General features: G+C 33.1%; 1 protein-coding gene, 1 long non-coding RNA gene and 2 pseudogenes across 2 annotated transcripts; 2 read left to right on the top strand and 2 right to left on the bottom strand.

Annotated features, from left to right (window-relative positions):
- LOC146926513 (uncharacterized) overlaps nt 1–19,264 on the bottom strand; it is a 90,962-nt pseudogene that overhangs the window by 40,916 nt on the left and 30,782 nt on the right.
- On the top strand, nt 670–3,212 carry LOC146926518 (receptor-like protein 33). The gene has a single exon (XM_085758835.1). The coding sequence runs from the start codon at nt 1,979–1,981 to the stop codon at nt 2,999–3,001; it is 1,023 nt and encodes a 340-aa protein (XP_085614961.1). The 5' UTR covers nt 670–1,978; the 3' UTR covers nt 3,002–3,212.
- Nucleotides 5,872–14,104, bottom strand: LOC146926517 (uncharacterized). Its single transcript, XR_015034141.1, has 6 exons — nt 13,754–14,104; nt 13,513–13,584; nt 11,995–12,058; nt 7,862–11,724; nt 7,621–7,692; nt 5,872–6,166 (listed from the first exon to the last, which is right to left on the bottom strand). It is a non-coding gene; the product is annotated as an uncharacterized LOC146926517 (long non-coding RNA).
- On the top strand, nt 14,225–17,504 carry LOC146926516 (receptor-like protein 7; annotated as a pseudogene).

Raw genomic sequence — 19,264 nt, 5'->3', positions numbered from 1 at the left:
TTTGCCGAGTAGAAATTGAAACAGTCCCTGTGAATACGAACTTATAAATTTTACTACTTTGATAGTTTTTGGTACACTTACCAGATACCTATCAGGTATCAAGTGTGAGTGATTAACTTCCACATCCTTTGTAAATATATAAATTAATTTGTAGTTGGTTTGCATACACAGGGAGCACATTAAAGTGTCAAAATCAGCTCAGACTGAGTCATTAACTGCTGGTTTTAGAGAATTTATTTAGTATCTTTAGTTCTAATTCAAATGACTTGATCTTCGTAGCTTTTTGTGTAAATAAAGTTTTGAACAAATTGTCTCATAGGTAGAGTTCAAATGGTAAAAGACGATAGAGACATTTGATATAGAGAGGTGAGTTCGAACACGCAACTCTCCGCCTTCCAGCATAATGATTTTTCCACTAAAATCATTAGAACACAAACATAGTTTTTATTAAAACACAATATTCTAATTTATTTTGTACTCATTTGGAAAAAGTTAAACTAACCTGATGATTAACAATTTATTTTGCCTAAAAAAAAGTTGATAATTTATTTAGACAATGCTAGTTGATATTTTTTTTTTTTGTGTGTGTGACTAATTTGATAGTTTATAGTTGAAAAACTAGTTGATTGAAATTACAATTTTGATATATTGCTATTAAAAAAAAAAAAAATCATGGAGAGTGACCACACTGCTCTTCTTCAAAGAAACTTCTTTATACTTTGCCCGGTTTCACCTTGGAGAGTGTGTTTGCAACTATATAATACCACCATTTATATTATCACATTTATATCAAACTAAAATTGTGTCCGAGAGTAATTAGAGAGAGAGAGAGAGAGAGAGAGAGAGAGAGAGCAATGAAAATAACTTTATTTTCAATCATTCTCTGTTGCCACTACTGCATATATATCACTTATATGCCTCTCCCAAATGTCTTGAGGGTCAACAATCATTGTTTGCTGCAATTGGACTGGTGTTACCTGTGACATTGAGGGACATGTTATTGGTCTTGACCTTAGTGAAGAATCAATTTATGGTGGATTTGATTGTTCATGTAGTATTTTCAGTCTCCAACATCTCCAAAAACTGAACTTGGGTGAGAATTATTTCAATTCTTCCATTCCATCAGGATTCAACAAGTTGGAGAAGTTGACTTATCTTGATTTATCATATAATGAATTTGTGGGGCAGATTCCAAAAGAGATTTCTCAGCTCACGAGGTTGGAACTTCTTGACCTTTCTTATAATGATTTGAGTGGTGCAATTTCTTCATACCTTTTTACACTTCCATCATAGGAGGTAATTCGGCTTGCATTCAACCAGTTAAGTAAATTTGATGAATTCATCAACGTGTCTTCCTTTCCCAATATTAGGCCTTGATTTAAGTAGAAATAATCTATCAGGGACCCAATGAGATTTTAGCGCTTAGACAGTTATATAAATTAGACCTTTCATACAACAACATATCAATCAATGTGAATGATGCAAACACTAATCAGACTTCCTTTCCCAATATTAGCATTCTATGGTTGGCAATGGCATCCTGCAATTTGAAAACTTTCCCTAGGTTCTTGAGAAATCATTCATTATTGATATATTTAGACCTTTCAAATAACCAAATTCAAGGAGTAATGCCCAATTGGATTTGGAAACTACAATTTCTTGAAATCCTGAATATTTCTCACAATTTTCTAACTGAATTGGAAGGACCTTTACAAAATATTGGTAATTACCTACCTAACACAATCTTTTTTATCTCTTTCAAATAATAATTTAGTAGGAAGCATCCCTCATTCCCTATGTGAAGCTTCAAATCTTCAAGTGCTTGATATTTCCTTCAACAACATCTCGGGAACAATTTCTCCATGTTTAATGTCAATGACTAGTACGCTTGAGGCATTAAATTTGTGGAATAACAACCTAAATGGATCTATACCAGATACATTTCCAACTTCTTGTGTTGTAAGCTCTTTGAACTTCCATGGAAATCTCTTACATGGGCCAATTCCCAAGTGTCTCTCTCACTGCTCATCATTACAAGTATTGGACATTGGATCAAATCAAATTGTGGTTTTCCATGCTTTTTGAAAACATACCAACACTTTGTGTCTTGGTTTTGCGGAACAACAAATTTCATGGTTCCATAGAATGTTCATCTTTACAAGAAAATAAGCCTTGGAAAATGATTCAAATTGTGGACATTGCTTCCAATGATTTCAACGGAAAACTACCAGAAACATTCTTCACAATATGGGAAAAAATGATGCACGATGAAGATCATGTTGTATCAGACTTTATTCACATAGGGAGTACGTCAACCTTTGTATATTATCAGGATAGTGTGGTAGTTTCATATAAAGGACAACAAGTGGAGTTGGTGAAAATTATAAAAATCTTCACAGCCATTGATTTCTCATTCAATCATTTTGAAGGACCAATACCAGAGGTGTTGATGGACTTTCAAGCACTTTATATTCTTAACTTTTCAAACAATGGTCTATATGGTGAAATCCCATCAACTATTGGAAACCTGAAACAGTTGGAGTCATCGGATCTCTCAAATAACTCATTGGTTGGTGAAATTCCCGTCCAACTTGCAAGCTTGTCGTTCCTCTCTTATTTGAACCTTTCCTTCAATCATTTGGTTGGGAAGATCCCAACAGGTACGCAACTTCAGTCATTTCAGGCTTCTTCATTTGAAGGAAACAAAGAGCTATATGGTCCTCCATTGAATGAAACACCAAATGGTAAAAGGCAGAATGAGCCGCCCTTACAGCCAGCATGTGAAAGGCTAGCTTGTTCAATTGACTGGAATTTTTTAAGTGTGGAGTTGGGATTTGTTTTTAGGTTCGGAATCATCATCATCGCTCCCCTCTTGTTTTGGAAGAAATGGAGAGTAAGTTATTGGAGACTCGTCGACAAAATTCTGTGTTGGATCTTCCAGAGGATGTATTTTGAATATGCAACTGATAGAGGACAGACATACAGAAATTTAAGGTGGTGATAACATTAGTGATAGGGATTATGATAATTATTGAAATAATGTTTTCTATTTCCATTTAAGTTGTACTTTGTGTTTACTCCCTAGCATAAATGTGAAAGTTGATAATTTTGTTGTTGATGCTCATTCTGTTCCAGATGGAGGGAGTATTATATATTGTCAAATATTCCAAGATATCTACGTAGTTAAATATCAAAACAAAGCTTTAATCTTATTGTCATATATTATCTCATTAATCGATTCAAACATAGATCATATTACTTATTTCAATATGTTCATGAGAAATAGATCGTTAAGTAGGCTAACAAATCATACCGAACTTTCAAAAAGGTCATACTTAAACCTAAAAATAAACTTATGACAAACTACAAATCACGGCTAGACCTATTTAAAGCCTAAGTAAGTCCAACCAATTTCCACTCCTAGTGATGACATTAGTTGTACTGATTGTGATAACTAGAGAACAATGTCTTCATTTCCATTTTATGTTGTTCTTTGTGTTTACTTTTCAGTGATGATATGGGATTTTTTACTTAATATATAATCCACTTTTGAAAAATATATACTGTTAAAAAGTTCCACTTTGGACAATAGCATGAACATGTGTTTATAAGTAGGGTTAATTCTCACCGATTTTGTGGAGTTGTGTTCGGCTCAACGCCAATTTCTATCCGATCTGGAAAATGAGTTTTTCTCTCAACACCAAAATATACATTGGAGTGGTTGTAGTGCATGCAGATAAACTTTTGTCCTTTGGATTTTCCTGCGAAAAACCCACAGGAAACTATAAAAATAAATTCCACCGAAACTTATTTCCAATGGACTTGTTATTTTATTTTTTTTAGAGTCTGTGAAATTTCTTGAAAAACATCCACATACAACTATTAAAATAATACTAGATATAAGCCCGCACGTTGCGCAGATATCTTGAATGTTTAGTTTGTGAAAATTTTAGAGAATATATAATTATTAATTTATTTATGTAGTGAAGTTGTTAATAACATATGAATTCGAATATATGTTGACATTAATTAAAAGGCTATAAGTAAATCGTTGTATCTTAGTGTAAATTGCCTAGAAAAAAGAAGAAAGGAAGATGGTGAGATGATTGCCTAATTAAAAGATGAGTTATTTTGTTGAGAATAGAAAATGTAAGCAACCAATGCTCTCCAATTCTTGTAATGCAAATGTATAAATAAACATGGACGAATTTATATACGGCGTCTTCTGCAAAAGATACATATATAAATAATCAAAATAAGAAATTATACACCAAGGATATATCAAATATCAAAGTGCCAAATGCAATTACAAATATAATATAAAATAAAGACTGAAATCAAGGCCAAATTTGCAATTCAAAATAAAAGATTGGTTTGTCGGAATTATTGTTTACTGAGAGGAAAAATATACCAAAATTTGTATGTATGAGTAAAAAATGATATTGATAGTGTTGTGGACTCTCATCTTCTTTGCTAACTTCTTGATTTCTGACGTGTTTGTGACCGTGAAAAATCATCAATTTAATGAAATATTACTTGTTAAAACAAAACGAATGTTCAAAGTGAGTAGCAACCCATGGAAAAACATAAGTATAATACAAAAATTTTGTTGAAGAATGAGAGCTTGTAATGAAAGCAAATAGATGTTACTTGTGAGCACATATCAAGGAATAATAGAAGAATTAGGAAATAGAGAAAGAAGAAAATAAGAGGATGAAGTTAAATAATATAATATTGTAACGTTTGAAATTAGGTTCGGCTTCACCTAAGAATTTCTCAATATTTAATTTTTTTTTTTGAAGGAATGGATATTTATTTTATTAAAAAAAATAGACAAGTTACAGAGGACGTTTCATTTTTTTCTTTTTTGTCGAAGACGCTACATGAATTTGATTTATGGCTAAACAATAAAACCTCACATATTTGTGTTGCACAAAAGGCTTGTTTGAAGAAAAAAATAGAAAGGAGGATTCTAGAAGATATTTTGAAGGTGCATTGCTCTTTAACGGAGATATTTGTGTCTGCCACAGTCTATCAAGCATAGATACAAACACGACATAAGCACCAACATGTCTAACATCTATAATAATTTGAAAAAATAATATAATTTAATGAAATTACATGTGTCGGTAACTGTAAAACACCGACGTGTGTCCGACAAAAGGGCACACCTAACGAGGAGTGTCCGTGTCTCATAGGCTACAATGGAGAACATGAAAAGATTATGCTTAATATGAAAAATAATAATAATAATTAAACTATCAATCATGGAAATGGACGGGTTCATGTACCAAAAGAATAATGTATATCAATGAAAGATAGTTAGATAGAAATTCATAGACCAACCTAAACATGATGGTGCTGCATTCATGCTTTATTGGTCAAGCTGATGGAATATTAACGGATTCTTAGTCATTGTTATTAGAGACCAAGTGAATAACTAACTACCCCAACGAGAATGTGAAAACAAAATGTGTTCAATTCTATACACCAATGATTATAGCAACATATATATTTTCTCAATGGATAACAAACTCTTATGCATAATTAATGGAAGACTTGGAAGCTGTCAAGATTAATGTAACCTAATGGAATTTCAAAAATGTATTCCATAACACATTTTTCACTTTTAGTAATCAAAGTTTTCCAGAGAAAAATTGGCAAAGAGATATTAATTTTATGGGTCAAGTAACTTTAGCCCATGATGTGGTTTACTTTGAAATGATGCAACAAAACTTCTCGTCTTCACAACTTTATAAGACCATCATTGTCACGACCCAAGGACACTAATCGTGACCGGCGCACGAACTAATACCTCATAGTTCGGCAAGCCTGATGACCAAAGAATTAATAAATAATTTTCAAGCTAACTTTCGATTCAAAATCATGTTTACTAAAATTTCGACAGAGTAACCCCTATATTTTCAACGTTACCAAGATGTAAATCCTGTTTATAAACTATCATCATCAACCAGAATTTCAAAGTGACATTTCAACATATTTGTACAACTCAAAATGAAACATTTCTAAACTCCAAATAGCTGCAGATACTTGGACTCAACGTATACATAAACAATAGAGACATTCATCAAGGAAGCCTACCAAAAAGAGTGACACCACTGAACTTCGAATCTACTGGCAGCTTCCCATTTAGCTACTTGGTAATCTGAAAAAAAATAGAAAATAGAAGAGTAAGTCACAAGGACTTAGTGAGAGACAACAACCACCACCAACTAGAAGGGAAACACACAAGAGCACGATTATTTTCTTTACTCAAAATTTAATGTTAATTTACAAATCTAGTAGCCGTATAAGTTTCTAATAATCCGCAACCGTTTATACGCATGAAAATCCACCCTTTGTAAATATTTCCAGTCAAATAGACATCCTTCAACGAAAAGTCCAACATCGTAAAAACATGAAGATAACATTACAAGCCTTTGAAAATAATTTGCCGAAAATCAAAATAAAAGCCTTTAAAAATATATTTTGCCAAAAATCTTGATTAAAGCCTTTAAAAATATTAATGAAAACTCCATTTAGTGAAAATAAACAAAATGGGTGAATCGAGAACTAGCTCCATCTCGTTGATAGCCCTTTCCTCCTAATGGTGGCCTATCCATAGGGGCGGCTCCATCTAACGGATAGCTCTTTTCTCTCGACTCAAAACAAAATGTTTTTTAAAGTATATCAAAATGGGTGAATCAAGAACTAGCTCCATCTCGTTGATAGCCCTTTCCTCCTAATGGTGGCCTATCCATAGGGGCGGCTCCATCTAACGGATAGCTCTTTTCTCTTGACTCAAAACAAAGTGTGAAACATTTTCAATTAGGGAGTTTACCTCTCATTGATAGCCCTCTCCTCCTAATGGTGGCCTTTCCATAGGGGCGGCTCCATCTAATGGGGTAATTCTACCTAATTGAAATCACTACTAGGTGCACCTAGGTCGTCGTCATTATAACCGTAATTTTCAAAACTTCATTCTTAAAACACATGTCTAAAACTATATTTCATAATACGACGAAACTTTGTCAAAATATATACCATCAAATCTCAATTGAAAGTACACTACTTTATAAATCATCATTGAATCTAAATCCAAATTTAAATCAAGTGATATCAAAATTTCAACAAAAATACATATCTCGAAACCATGCTTTGCAACATAGGAAAACTATAATGCCAAAATACATGCCGTCAAATTTCCAATTCAATTCCACTACTTTATAAGTCACAAGTATCAAATTCAATTCCACTGCTTTATAAATCACAATTAAATTCTAAATCAAAATCCAAATGGAGTTTATGATAATATATCAAAATAATTTTCAAAAGGAATATATATATATATATCTCAAAACCATTGTTCTCAATATCTCAAAACTTATGCTGCAGTATATGCAACCAAATCTCAACTTCAAATCTTTTGCTTAATAAATCATGGATACGTTCAAATAGAGACCATATTAATATTGATGACCTTAAACGTAAATATAAATGAGAAGAAAAATATTCAAAAGGTGTGTTCCCCATTTTATAAAACACTTTAACATAGAAAATTTATCAAATATCAATAATATTAGTCATGAAAATATATGATAATGATCGTTATCAACTCACAGTTATGACGAATCAACTAAGTTTGCTCTCTAACCACTCCTGAAGAAACACCTGAAGCGTCCGACGTCATATCTGAGCATCAACAAATATTTTCTTATGAATTAGAAACTCATTCTACAACTTCACTAATTATAATTAATCATAAAATCCTCATAGTATATATTATAACCTCTAAATAATTTCTAAACAAACTAATCATGTCTAAATTAGCACCAATTGAATTGTAAGTTGATAAAAATACCTCAAAGAGTCCCAATAGACAAGTTTTATGAGATAGGTATTCCTCTCCTTCTTTGAAGCACCAACTCCAACTCCAAAACTTTATCCAAAATCACTTGTACTATGAAATAGCTTTGATTATATGTGCAATTTTTCTTATGGGGTTTGATTTGGTGATGGAATTTGGTGGTTTGTGAAAAGAAGAAAAACTGAAAAAAATGAGGAAAGGTGGAACCGAGAAGAAGCTGGAAGTTTCGGGAGAGTGGAAAAAGAATGGGAAGTGTATATGTCATGTGTGTGTTGTTTTAATATCATTATTATTTAAGTATTTTTTTTTCTCACGTGTGTGTTGTATTACTATATATATAATTATTTATTTATTTTATTTCTTTTCAAAACTGAAATGGTATGTTTCAGTCTTCCCCCCTTAAGAAAATTTGTCCTCGAATTTTTAACCACCACATGCTTCGGTTTCAAATAAGTGTGGTACTCTTCAAACGTCACTTCTTCGGATTAAAAATTTGTTTCTTCATCGGTCGGCCTTTGCCACAAAATCTTTACCAAAACGATATCTTTTGAGTATAAGCACTTCATTTTCTTATCTATTATAGTTGTCCAATGATCGATGTAACATAAATTCTCATCTAACTGCACATCTTCATGACTAGTCACATGAGAAAAGGTATAAAGGTACTTCTGAGGCTTAAAATTATGAAAGACAGGACAAACTCTCTGATGGAAGTACCAAATGATAAACTACAAGTCTGACTTTCCAAAATTTCAAACTCTCCAATGAATGTCTAACTAGCTAGTCCCATGTTGCCAAACCATAAAACACTGCACATTCCTGAAACACGTAAAAATACCTGCTCTCCCACCGACAACTCTAAGGGATGGCGCCTCTAGTTAAAATAAGATCTTTCCTACTCTAAGTTGTTACTAAACAAAATAGATTAATTTGACCTTTTCAATGGAACTTTTAAACAACTCTAGACTCACTGGTTCAAACTCTCCAATTTCAACCCATCCTATTGACGACATATATCACCTATCACACAATGCCTCAAAATGTGCCACCTGGCTACTGAATTGGTAGCTATTTCTATGATAATTCCATCATAGACAAACGTAGGCCCCACTATCACCAATAACAAAACCACAAACACAGAACACATTCTCTACGATTTGTATAACTTTCCTAGATTGACCATCTGTCTTAGGATGAAAGTTGTAGCGAGGTTCAATGGGGTATCAAATTCATATTCGAAAGACTTTCAAAACATAGCAGTGAATCGAGCCTTATAATCACATGTAGCAGAGATCGGCTCCCTAAATATCTAGAGATAATTATTTTATTTTATTTTACGTCCTCCTTCATCCCTTCTCATCACTAAAACTTCTGTAAATCTTTGTACATATTATAAGAACTTAATATATAACAAGAATAATGATCCTCCTATAATATTTTTCTCCTTAACTTAGTGAACACAAAATCAAGGCTTCAACCACAAAACACCCTCAAAATTAACTTAGAAACTTATAACTTTATCGTTCCACACATTATATACCACCTATACAAAGTCTAAATCAAATAAGAGGTTTGGAACTTTACTATTCCTCCCATTATCTATCAACTTTACCTACCGAGATTCCTGATATTGTAAACTATGGTGGAACAAATCAAGTTCAAATTGAATTCCACTTCCAACAAGTTTTTGTAACCCTTTAATTATAGGTCCATTCATTTTGTCTAGATGAGTAAGCCCATCCATGTTTTTCCTACTCAAAACATCTACAACAACATTTGACTTTCCAAGTCTTTGCAATCAAAGCCATTAAGAAACTTTATCCACCTTAACAATGTAAGTTATTTCTAGGTCATTCGATAATGAGATATGGATGTGGGTTGAGTGGTAGGGACCAAGTCTATAGAGAATCTAATCTCACTATCAAGCGACAATCCAAGAAGTTCAGGACAACATCATGAAACCCAAATGTTTTTAGAACTTTTATAATTCTTTACTCACTTGTATATCCATAAACAAATTCAATTATCCTTGGCAACCTACTTTCAATAACTTGTTAGATCCTAAATCTAAGGTTAAATCATATGGTACCCAACCACGTTTTTCTCAAAAGTAGAGAAGCAATTACCTAGTATCTCAACTCTCGCTAGTTTGTTATAATGGACTATGGTGACATGTTGGAAGGACAATCAACTCAAAATCCTATAAATCAATACTAACACGACTACTGCAAATGCATGACTAGATAATAGTTGTGTTGTAACTGCAGAGGACTATCCCTTCTGATATGACATATTTAACCACGTTGAAATCATATTTTTCATCTTTGAAACAAAATATTTCTAGATTCGAGTCAACCATTGTAGAATCAAAAGTACTCTATGGAAAAAATGAATTGTCTATATGTTCCATGATATAACCTATGATTTTGCATTCCGCCCAAAAGTTTGATTATTCTTAGCGTGATGGTGAAGTTATACTTATACTTGATCATGCATTTCTTGCAAAAATTTGATTTACTACTTCCCTTAAGCTTTTATTGCCTAATCTGAAGTGTCAGGTTCAAAACATCCGCGTAGTACAATTAGATCAAACCACAAATCAAATTAAATATTCCAGCAACACATTTTTTCTATGATAGGCTGATGATCGTGCCTATGAGCTCTATCAAACAAGTTTTGTACTCTAAAAAGTGACATATCCTCCGTTTGTTCCAACACTCCGTACTAGTGAGAATCCATAGAAAATGCCTTATGAAAACATCAAATATCAACTAACTCTTTTTCTTTAATCTTCGAACCTCCGCACAACTTAACTAAATCAAGATCTGCTCCATATAGGCTCTCTTTATTTACTTAACAATTTTAACAAATTCCAAAACTCTCAAATCATAACTTAAACAAAATAACTTTCAATTAAAATTACCTCAGAAACCCAACACTGCCAAACAACACCTCTACTATCACATTGGTTATTGCGTTTTCTAATACAAAAGAATTTTCATTGCTTATGCATCATTAATTTCAAATCTATAAGTCCTTGAACTGTCAAACTTATGACATTAATGGCATTCTTAAGATCAAAGTTATATTGATTAAGGACTATTCAGAACAAACCAAAAAGGATTTTCCAACGTACTCCTCGTACTTCAATCGTCATTTGACACAAGAAAAGATAATTACTTGTCACTCACTGAGATAGGGAAGTAACTGAGCCTTTGAAAGAGATATGACACTCCTAGAAAGGTCTTTCGTATGGTCTTGTTTGGAGTATGTCTAGGATTCATAATCACTTCTAGATGAATTTGTCGTCTTGTTCACACTAACTAACTCCTTGTTGACCGCCAAGATTTGTTTGTCTTAGATTATCGTGTTGCTTCCCAAAAACAACCCAAAAAAAATAATTGTTGGAAAACCAATAGCAAAATTCGCCTCCCTCTATGAACCTCCACACTAACTACTCTTACAACCAAACTACGTTTGTCAACATGAACACCATAAGAAACCACGACCTCTATGGCTAAGATCTTAAGGTTGGGCAGTAAACCCATAAGGAATCCTCACCGAATTAAAGAAAAAAATTTTGATCAAAAATAGGACGAGACGACAAACAAAAGTGAAACAATTCAAAGACCAAAAGAAATAATAAGATCGGACAACAAATGACACTGCCATAGAATGCAAACAGATTTTTGCAAGTAAATGGTGCCGCGGTTCACAATTTACTAGCAAGAATCCATTTTCATTCTATGCCTGCAGCTATTAGGACCAACAACCGGAGCTCTGATACCAACTTTGTCACGACCCAAGGACACTAATCGTGACCGGCGCACGAACTAATACCTCATAGTTCGGCAAGCCTGATGACCAAAGAATTAATAAATAATTTTCAAGCTAACTTTCGATTCAAAATCATGTTTACTAAAATTTCGACAGAGTAACCCCTATATTTTCAACGTTACCAAGATGTAAATCCTGTTTATAAACTATCATCATCAACCAGAATTTCAAAGTGACATTTCAACATATTTGTACAACTCAAAATGAAACATTTCTAAACTCCAAATAGCTGCAGATACTTGGACTCAACGTATACATAAACAATAGAGACATTCATCAAGGAAGCCTACCAAAAAGAGTGACACCACTGAACTTCGAATCTACTGGCAGCTTCCCATTTAGCTACTTGGTAATCTGAAAAAAAATAGAAAATAGAAGAGTAAGTCACAAGGACTTAGTGAGAGACAACAACCACCACCAACTAGAAGGGAAACACACAAGAGCACGATTATTTTCTTTACTCAAAATTTAATGTTAATTTACAAATCTAGTAGCCGTATAAGTTTCTAATAATCCGCAACCGTTTATACGCATGAAAATCCACCCTTTGTAAATATTTCCAGTCAAATAGACATCCTTCAACGAAAAGTCCAACATCGTAAAAACATGAAGATAACATTACAAGCCTTTGAAAATAATTTGCCGAAAATCAAAATAAAAGCCTTTAAAAATATATTTTGCCAAAAATCTTGATTAAAGCCTTTAAAAATATTAATGAAAACTCCATTTAGTGAAAATAAACAAAATGGGTGAATCGAGAACTAGCTCCATCTCGTTGATAGCCCTTTCCTCCTAATGGTGGCCTATCCATAGGGGCGGCTCCATCTAACGGATAGCTCTTTTCTCTCGACTCAAAACAAAATGTTTTTTAAAGTATATCAAAATGGGTGAATCAAGAACTAGCTCCATCTCGTTGATAGCCCTTTCCTCCTAATGGTGGCCTATCCATAGGGGCGGCTCCATCTAACGGATAGCTCTTTTCTCTTGACTCAAAACAAAGTGTGAAACATTTTCAATTAGGGAGTTTACCTCTCATTGATAGCCCTCTCCTCCTAATGGTGGCCTTTCCATAGGGGCGGCTCCATCTAATGGGGTAATTCTACCTAATTGAAATCACTACTAGGTGCACCTAGGTCGTCGTCATTATAACCGTAATTTTCAAAACTTCATTCTTAAAACACATGTCTAAAACTATATTTCATAATACGACGAAACTTTGTCAAAATATATACCATCAAATCTCAATTGAAAGTACACTACTTTATAAATCATCATTGAATCTAAATCCAAATTTAAATCAAGTGATATCAAAATTTCAACAAAAATACATATCTCGAAACCATGCTTTGCAACATAGGAAAACTATAATGCCAAAATACATGCCGTCAAATTTCCAATTCAATTCCACTACTTTATAAGTCACAAGTATCAAATTCAATTCCACTGCTTTATAAATCACAATTAAATTCTAAATCAAAATCCAAATGGAGTTTATGATAATATATCAAAATAATTTTCAAAAGGAATATATATATATATATCTCAAAACCATTGTTCTCAATATCTCAAAACTTATGCTGCAGTATATGCAACCAAATCTCAACTTCAAATCTTTTGCTTAATAAATCATGGATACGTTCAAATAGAGACCATATTAATATTGATGACCTTAAACGTAAATATAAATGAGAAGAAAAATATTCAAAAGGTGTGTTCCCCATTTTATAAAACACTTTAACATAGAAAATTTATCAAATATCAATAATATTAGTCATGAAAATATATGATAATGATCGTTATCAACTCACAGTTATGACGAATCAACTAAGTTTGCTCTCTAACCACTCCTGAAGAAACACCTGAAGCGTCCGACGTCATATCTGAGCATCAACAAATATTTTCTTATGAATTAGAAACTCATTCTACAACTTCACTAATTATAATTAATCATAAAATCCTCATAGTATATATTATAACCTCTAAATAATTTCTAAACAAACTAATCATGTCTAAATTAGCACCAATTGAATTGTAAGTTGATAAAAATACCTCAAAGAGTCCCAATAGACAAGTTTTATGAGATAGGTATTCCTCTCCTTCTTTGAAGCACCAACTCCAACTCCAAAACTTTATCCAAAATCACTTGTACTATGAAATAGCTTTGATTATATGTGCAATTTTTCTTATGGGGTTTGATTTGGTGATGGAATTTGGTGGTTTGTGAAAAGAAGAAAAACTGAAAAAAATGAGGAAAGGTGGAACCGAGAAGAAGCTGGAAGTTTCGGGAGAGTGGAAAAAGAATGGGAAGTGTATATGTCATGTGTGTGTTGTTTTAATATCATTATTATTTAAGTATTTTTTTTTCTCACGTGTGTGTTGTATTACTATATATATAATTATTTATTTATTTTATTTCTTTTCAAAACTGAAATGGTATGTTTCAATCATTTGTCCCCAATGTCTTCTCAGTTTTGTCTTGTGTTGTGTAATTGACAGACACTGTAAGTAATTAACATAACAATGAAAATTACATTAGTGTCATTGTTTTCCTTCCTTCTCTGCTATTACTGCATATATAATAGTTTCAAAATCTCTTTTGCCTCTGCCAAATGTCTTGAGGATCAACAGTCATTGTTGATCCAATTAAAAAATAACCTCACATTTAACCCAAAAAGTTCGACTAAACTGAAGATGTGGAATCAAAGCATAGCTTGCTGCAAGTGGAGTGGTGTAACTTGTGACAGTAGAGGGCAAGTGATTGGCCTCGACTTAAGTGAAGAACATATCCATGGTGGATTTGATAGTTCAAGTAGTCTTTTCAGTCTCAATCATCTCCAGAAACTGAATTTGGCTTATAACTTTTTCGAAACTGTCATTCCATCAGGATTCAACAAGTTGGTGATGTTGAATTATCTGAATTTTTCACACGCAAGCTTTAAGGGAGAGATTCCTATAGAGATTTCAAATCTTACAAATTTGATTACTCTTGATATCTCTGGACCTAAACATGCGATAAAGAATGCGTTGACAATGAAAAACCAAAATCTACAAAAGTTTGTCCAAAATCTTACCAAGATTAGGCAACTGTATTTAGAAGGTATAACTCTAACATCTGAGGGACCTGAATGGAGCAATGCTTTGTTGCCGCTGCGTGAACTACAAGAGTTGAGCATGTATAACTGTGATCTAGCAGGGCCACTAGATTCTTCCCTATCAAAACTAAAAAACCTAACGGTCATTATTCTTGATAGGAACAATTTTTCATCCCCCGTTCCAGAAACATTTTCCAATTTTCAAAACCTGACCACCCTTAGTCTTACATCTTGTGGATTAACAGGTACATTTCCACAAAAGATCTTTCAGATTGAAAAACTCTCCGTTATTGACTTAGCACACAACAACAATCTCCATGGTTCATTTCCAGAAATTCAGCTGAGTGGATCTCTCCACACCTTAAGGGTAAGTTTCACAAACTTCTCTGGAGGAATTCCACACATCATTGGTAACATGAGGCACTTATATGAATTGGATCTTTCTAATTCTCAATTTAATGGAACACTTCCCAATTCATTTTCAAACCTAACAAAACTAAGTTACTTGGATTTGTCATATAACAGTTTCACAGGTCCAATACCATCATTTAGTATGGCCAAAAACCTTAACCACATAGACCTATCTTATAATAGTTTAAGTGGTGAGGTTTCATCCTCTTTTCACCTTGAGGGACTTCTGAATCTTGTTAACCTTGACTTGAGTTATAATTCTATCAATAGTAGCATTTCATCAGTCCTTTTTACACTCCCATATCTGAAAAGTATCCGACTTTCATTCAACCACTTTAGTAAACTTGAAGAATTCACAATCATATCTTCCTCTATATTAGAATCCCTTGAATTAAGAAGCAATGATCTATCAGGGCCTTTTCCAATATCTATAATGCAGCTAGGTTCACTTTATCACCTTGATCTTTCCTATAACAAGTTCACTGGATTCGTCCAATTAGATGAACTTTTTGGCCTTACAAGTTTACGTGAACTACATCTTTCATACAACAACTTATCAATCAGTTGGAATGCTTCAAATTATGATTTACTTTCTATTCCCAACATTAATGTTTTAGGTTTGGCATCCTGCAACTTTAAAACATTTCCTAATTTCTTGATTAACCAATCCGAATTGGGCTCTCTAGACCTTTCAGCTAACCAGATTCATGGACTAGTACCAAACTGGATTTGGAAACTACCATATCTTGATAAGCTAAATATTTCTCACAATTTTTTTACAAACTTTCAAAGACCAATGACGAATCATATTCCCAACCTTATACTTCTTGACCTTCATAACAACCAGCTGCAAGGACCAATACCCATGTTTCATCAATCTGCTATTTATTTGGATTACTCAACCAACAATTTTTCTGTTATCCCACAAGATATTGGTAATTACCTGTCTTCCACATTGTTTCTATCTCTCTCAAATAATAACGTACACGGAAGTTTCCCTCGTTCCCTCTGCAATGCTTCAAATCTTCAAGTGCTTGATCTTTCCATTAATAAAATTTCTGGAACAATACCCGCATGTTTAATGACAATGGCTGGTACCATTGAGGTTATAAATTTGAGTAAAAACAAACTCACAGGCTCTATACCTGATATGTTTCCTGCTTCTTGTGTTGTAAGGACTTTGAACTTCAATGGGAATCACTTACATGGGCCGCTTCCGAAGTCTCTTTCCCACTGCTCATCATTAAAGGTGTTGGACATTGGATCAAATCAAATTCTTTGTGGCTTTCCATGTTTTTTAAGAAACATACCAACTCTCAGTGTATTGGTTTTACGGAACAACAAGTTTCATGGAACCATAAAATGTTCACATTCACAAGCAGATAAGCATTGGAAAATGATTCAGATTGTGGACATTGCTTTCAACAATTTCAATGGAAAACTACAAGAAAAATACTTCGCAACATAGGATAGAATGATGCAAGATGAAGATGATGTTATATCAGACTTCATCCACACGCGAAACAAAGACTGCTCATATTATCAGGATAGTGTGACGGTTTCTATGAAAGGTCGGCAAATGAAGTTGGTTAAAATTCTAGCAATCTTCACAGCCATTGATTTCTCATCCAATCATTTTGAAGGACCAATACCACAGGTGCTGATGGAATTCAAAGCAATCCATGTTCTCAACTTTTCGAACAATGGTATTTCCGGTGAAATCCCATCAACTATTGGGAACCTGAAACAGTTAGAGTCATTAGACCTCTCAAATAACTCCTTGGTTGGCGTAATACCTGTGAAACTTGCAAGCTTATCATTCCTTTCTTATTTGAACCTTTCCTTCAATCATTTGGTTGGAAAGATCCCGACAGGTACTCAACTTCAGTCATTTCAAGCGTCTTCATTTGAAGGAAACAAGGGGCTATATGGACCTCCACTGCCTGAAAAACCAAATGGTAAAAGGCAGGATGAGCTTCCCCTACAACCAGCTTGTGAAAGGTTAGCTTGTTCAATTGAATGGAATTTTTTAAGTGTGGAGTTGGGATTTGTTTTTGGGCTCGGAATCATCATCGGTCCCCTCTTGTTTTGGAAGAAATGGAGAGTAAGTTATTGGAAACTCATAGACAAAATTCTGTGTTGGATCTTCCGGAGTATGTATTTTGAATATGCAACTGATAGAGGACAGACATACAGAATTTTAAGGTGGTGATAACATTAATGTTAGAGGGATTGTGATAATTATTAAAATAATGTTTACTCATTTGTGTGTGATGGTATGTATTAACTTTCATTGAGTATTGTGGCGATAGTGTTTCATTCAAAATAGAAATATATAAGTTAATTTATAACTATAAACATCATAATCAAACTGGAAACACAAAGAGGATACAACTTCAAAATCTAGATACAGAGCCTTTAAAACATTATATATGAACCCAACTACTTCATTTTTGTAAAACAATTGCTTAATTTGATTTTCTGATTGTCAGCTAGATAATGACATCATTTGACATACACATTGATACCATTCTCTGCCTAACATCTTGTTAACGTGTTGTCAACTGTTTTATTCACATATTAATCTAGATACACCTAATGATATATTATTTTAGAGTTTTTGGTCTTATTTTTAAATTAAGATATCCAATTATTATGCTCTAAATTTTGAAGGTCTAATTTAGTTCCTGTGATTTCCAATTTTCGAAAGGCGGTGATCAAAATTACACTATTAATGCAAGCTTTAGAAGAAGTTTATCCAGCATAATAGTATATGAGAGTTGAAATACATTCCATTCAATGTCTTGGTGATAAAGAACATTTTGTTTACCATAAAATGGATTTTACAAAGCCAATGAATCATATATATTTTATGGAAAGCCTTATTTCAATGGCATAACATTTCTGTTACATAGTTTGCATAAAGAATTCGACATTTGTTCTAATATATTTTGTAATTTAGAGTGCTTTAGTTTTTAATTCGCATAGAAAATGCTACACTTGATTGATGTTTATTATTTTCATTAATCTATAATCTTCTGACAATGGCTGTTATCTAGGAGTTGTCATCTCCTGCTGGTTATAAATAACTTGATAAAATTCTATATTGGAATCTTACCAACAAATCTAGCATCTGATAAATTCATATATGTCAACTTTTCCAACTCCATTTGCAGCATGCAATATTTTATTCCACAACTTCAGTTTGCTTGAAATTTCTGACTTGAAAATGAGATTGTTTTTTAATTGGAGCAACAAGGATTGTTGATCTTCAAGACACTTGGCTGAGGAAACTAACCAATTCATTATTTCGAAGTAGACCTTATCAAAAATCGTAGCTTGACCTATAAATTTTATCTCTCTTGGCCAACTTTTCTTTATCCATTTTGGATCACCTAGAAGTCAACACAATTATGACTTTCAAGCTCTTCTAATAGAAGATGTGTCTGGTGTCTAACATGCTATGTATCAGTGTCAGACATATATGTGACACATGTGATTACATTCGATTAATTTATTTTTTAAGTTTTATGTATTATTAATGTTTGTATCAGTGTTAGTATCGTATCTGATATCTGAACATGCATGTCTGATATCTGAACGACAAATGTGATTATATTCAATTAGTTTATATTTATACTTGTTTGTATCCTGCTTGGTTTCAATTCTTTCATTAGGTAGGTCGGTTAACTATGCAACAAATGTATACCGACCATTGAGAAAATATAGTTTTATAATCACTGGTGTGGAACGGGAGACTCTCATTTTCTCACTTTTTTTTTTTTTGTTTTTTTTGGTTACAAAAAAAAAGTACATGTGTGAAACCTTTCTCATTTTCTCATTTTCTCACTTTCAGTGGCGGTACCTTTTTAATCTCTTCACGATTTCTATTTTAATATTTATTTTCTGTCTGAATTCAAAGTTCAGGTGTGTGGAGAGTTCAAAAGAACATGTGTGAAAAGAAAAACAAAATTGCATGCCCTTACCATTATAATAACCACTAGATGGCACGAGAATAGTAAATTGGGTTAGAAATGTAAAAACAAACCCTTTAAGT

The sequence above is a fragment of the Medicago sativa genome, chromosome 4 (assembly GCF_051527215.1).
Source record: "Medicago sativa cultivar Bolivia chromosome 4, Bolivia_mono, whole genome shotgun sequence".
Lineage (NCBI taxonomy): Eukaryota > Viridiplantae > Streptophyta > Magnoliopsida > Fabales > Fabaceae > Medicago > Medicago sativa.
Note: the sequence above shows the minus strand (reverse complement) of the source record. Positions and strands in the feature narration are given on the sequence as shown.

What these genes read in the sequence shown, in the direction of transcription:
- LOC146926518 (XM_085758835.1), top strand. Translation starts at nt 1,979, where the DNA reads ATGGAAATCTCTTACATGGGCCAATTCCCAAGTGTCTCTCTCACTGCT.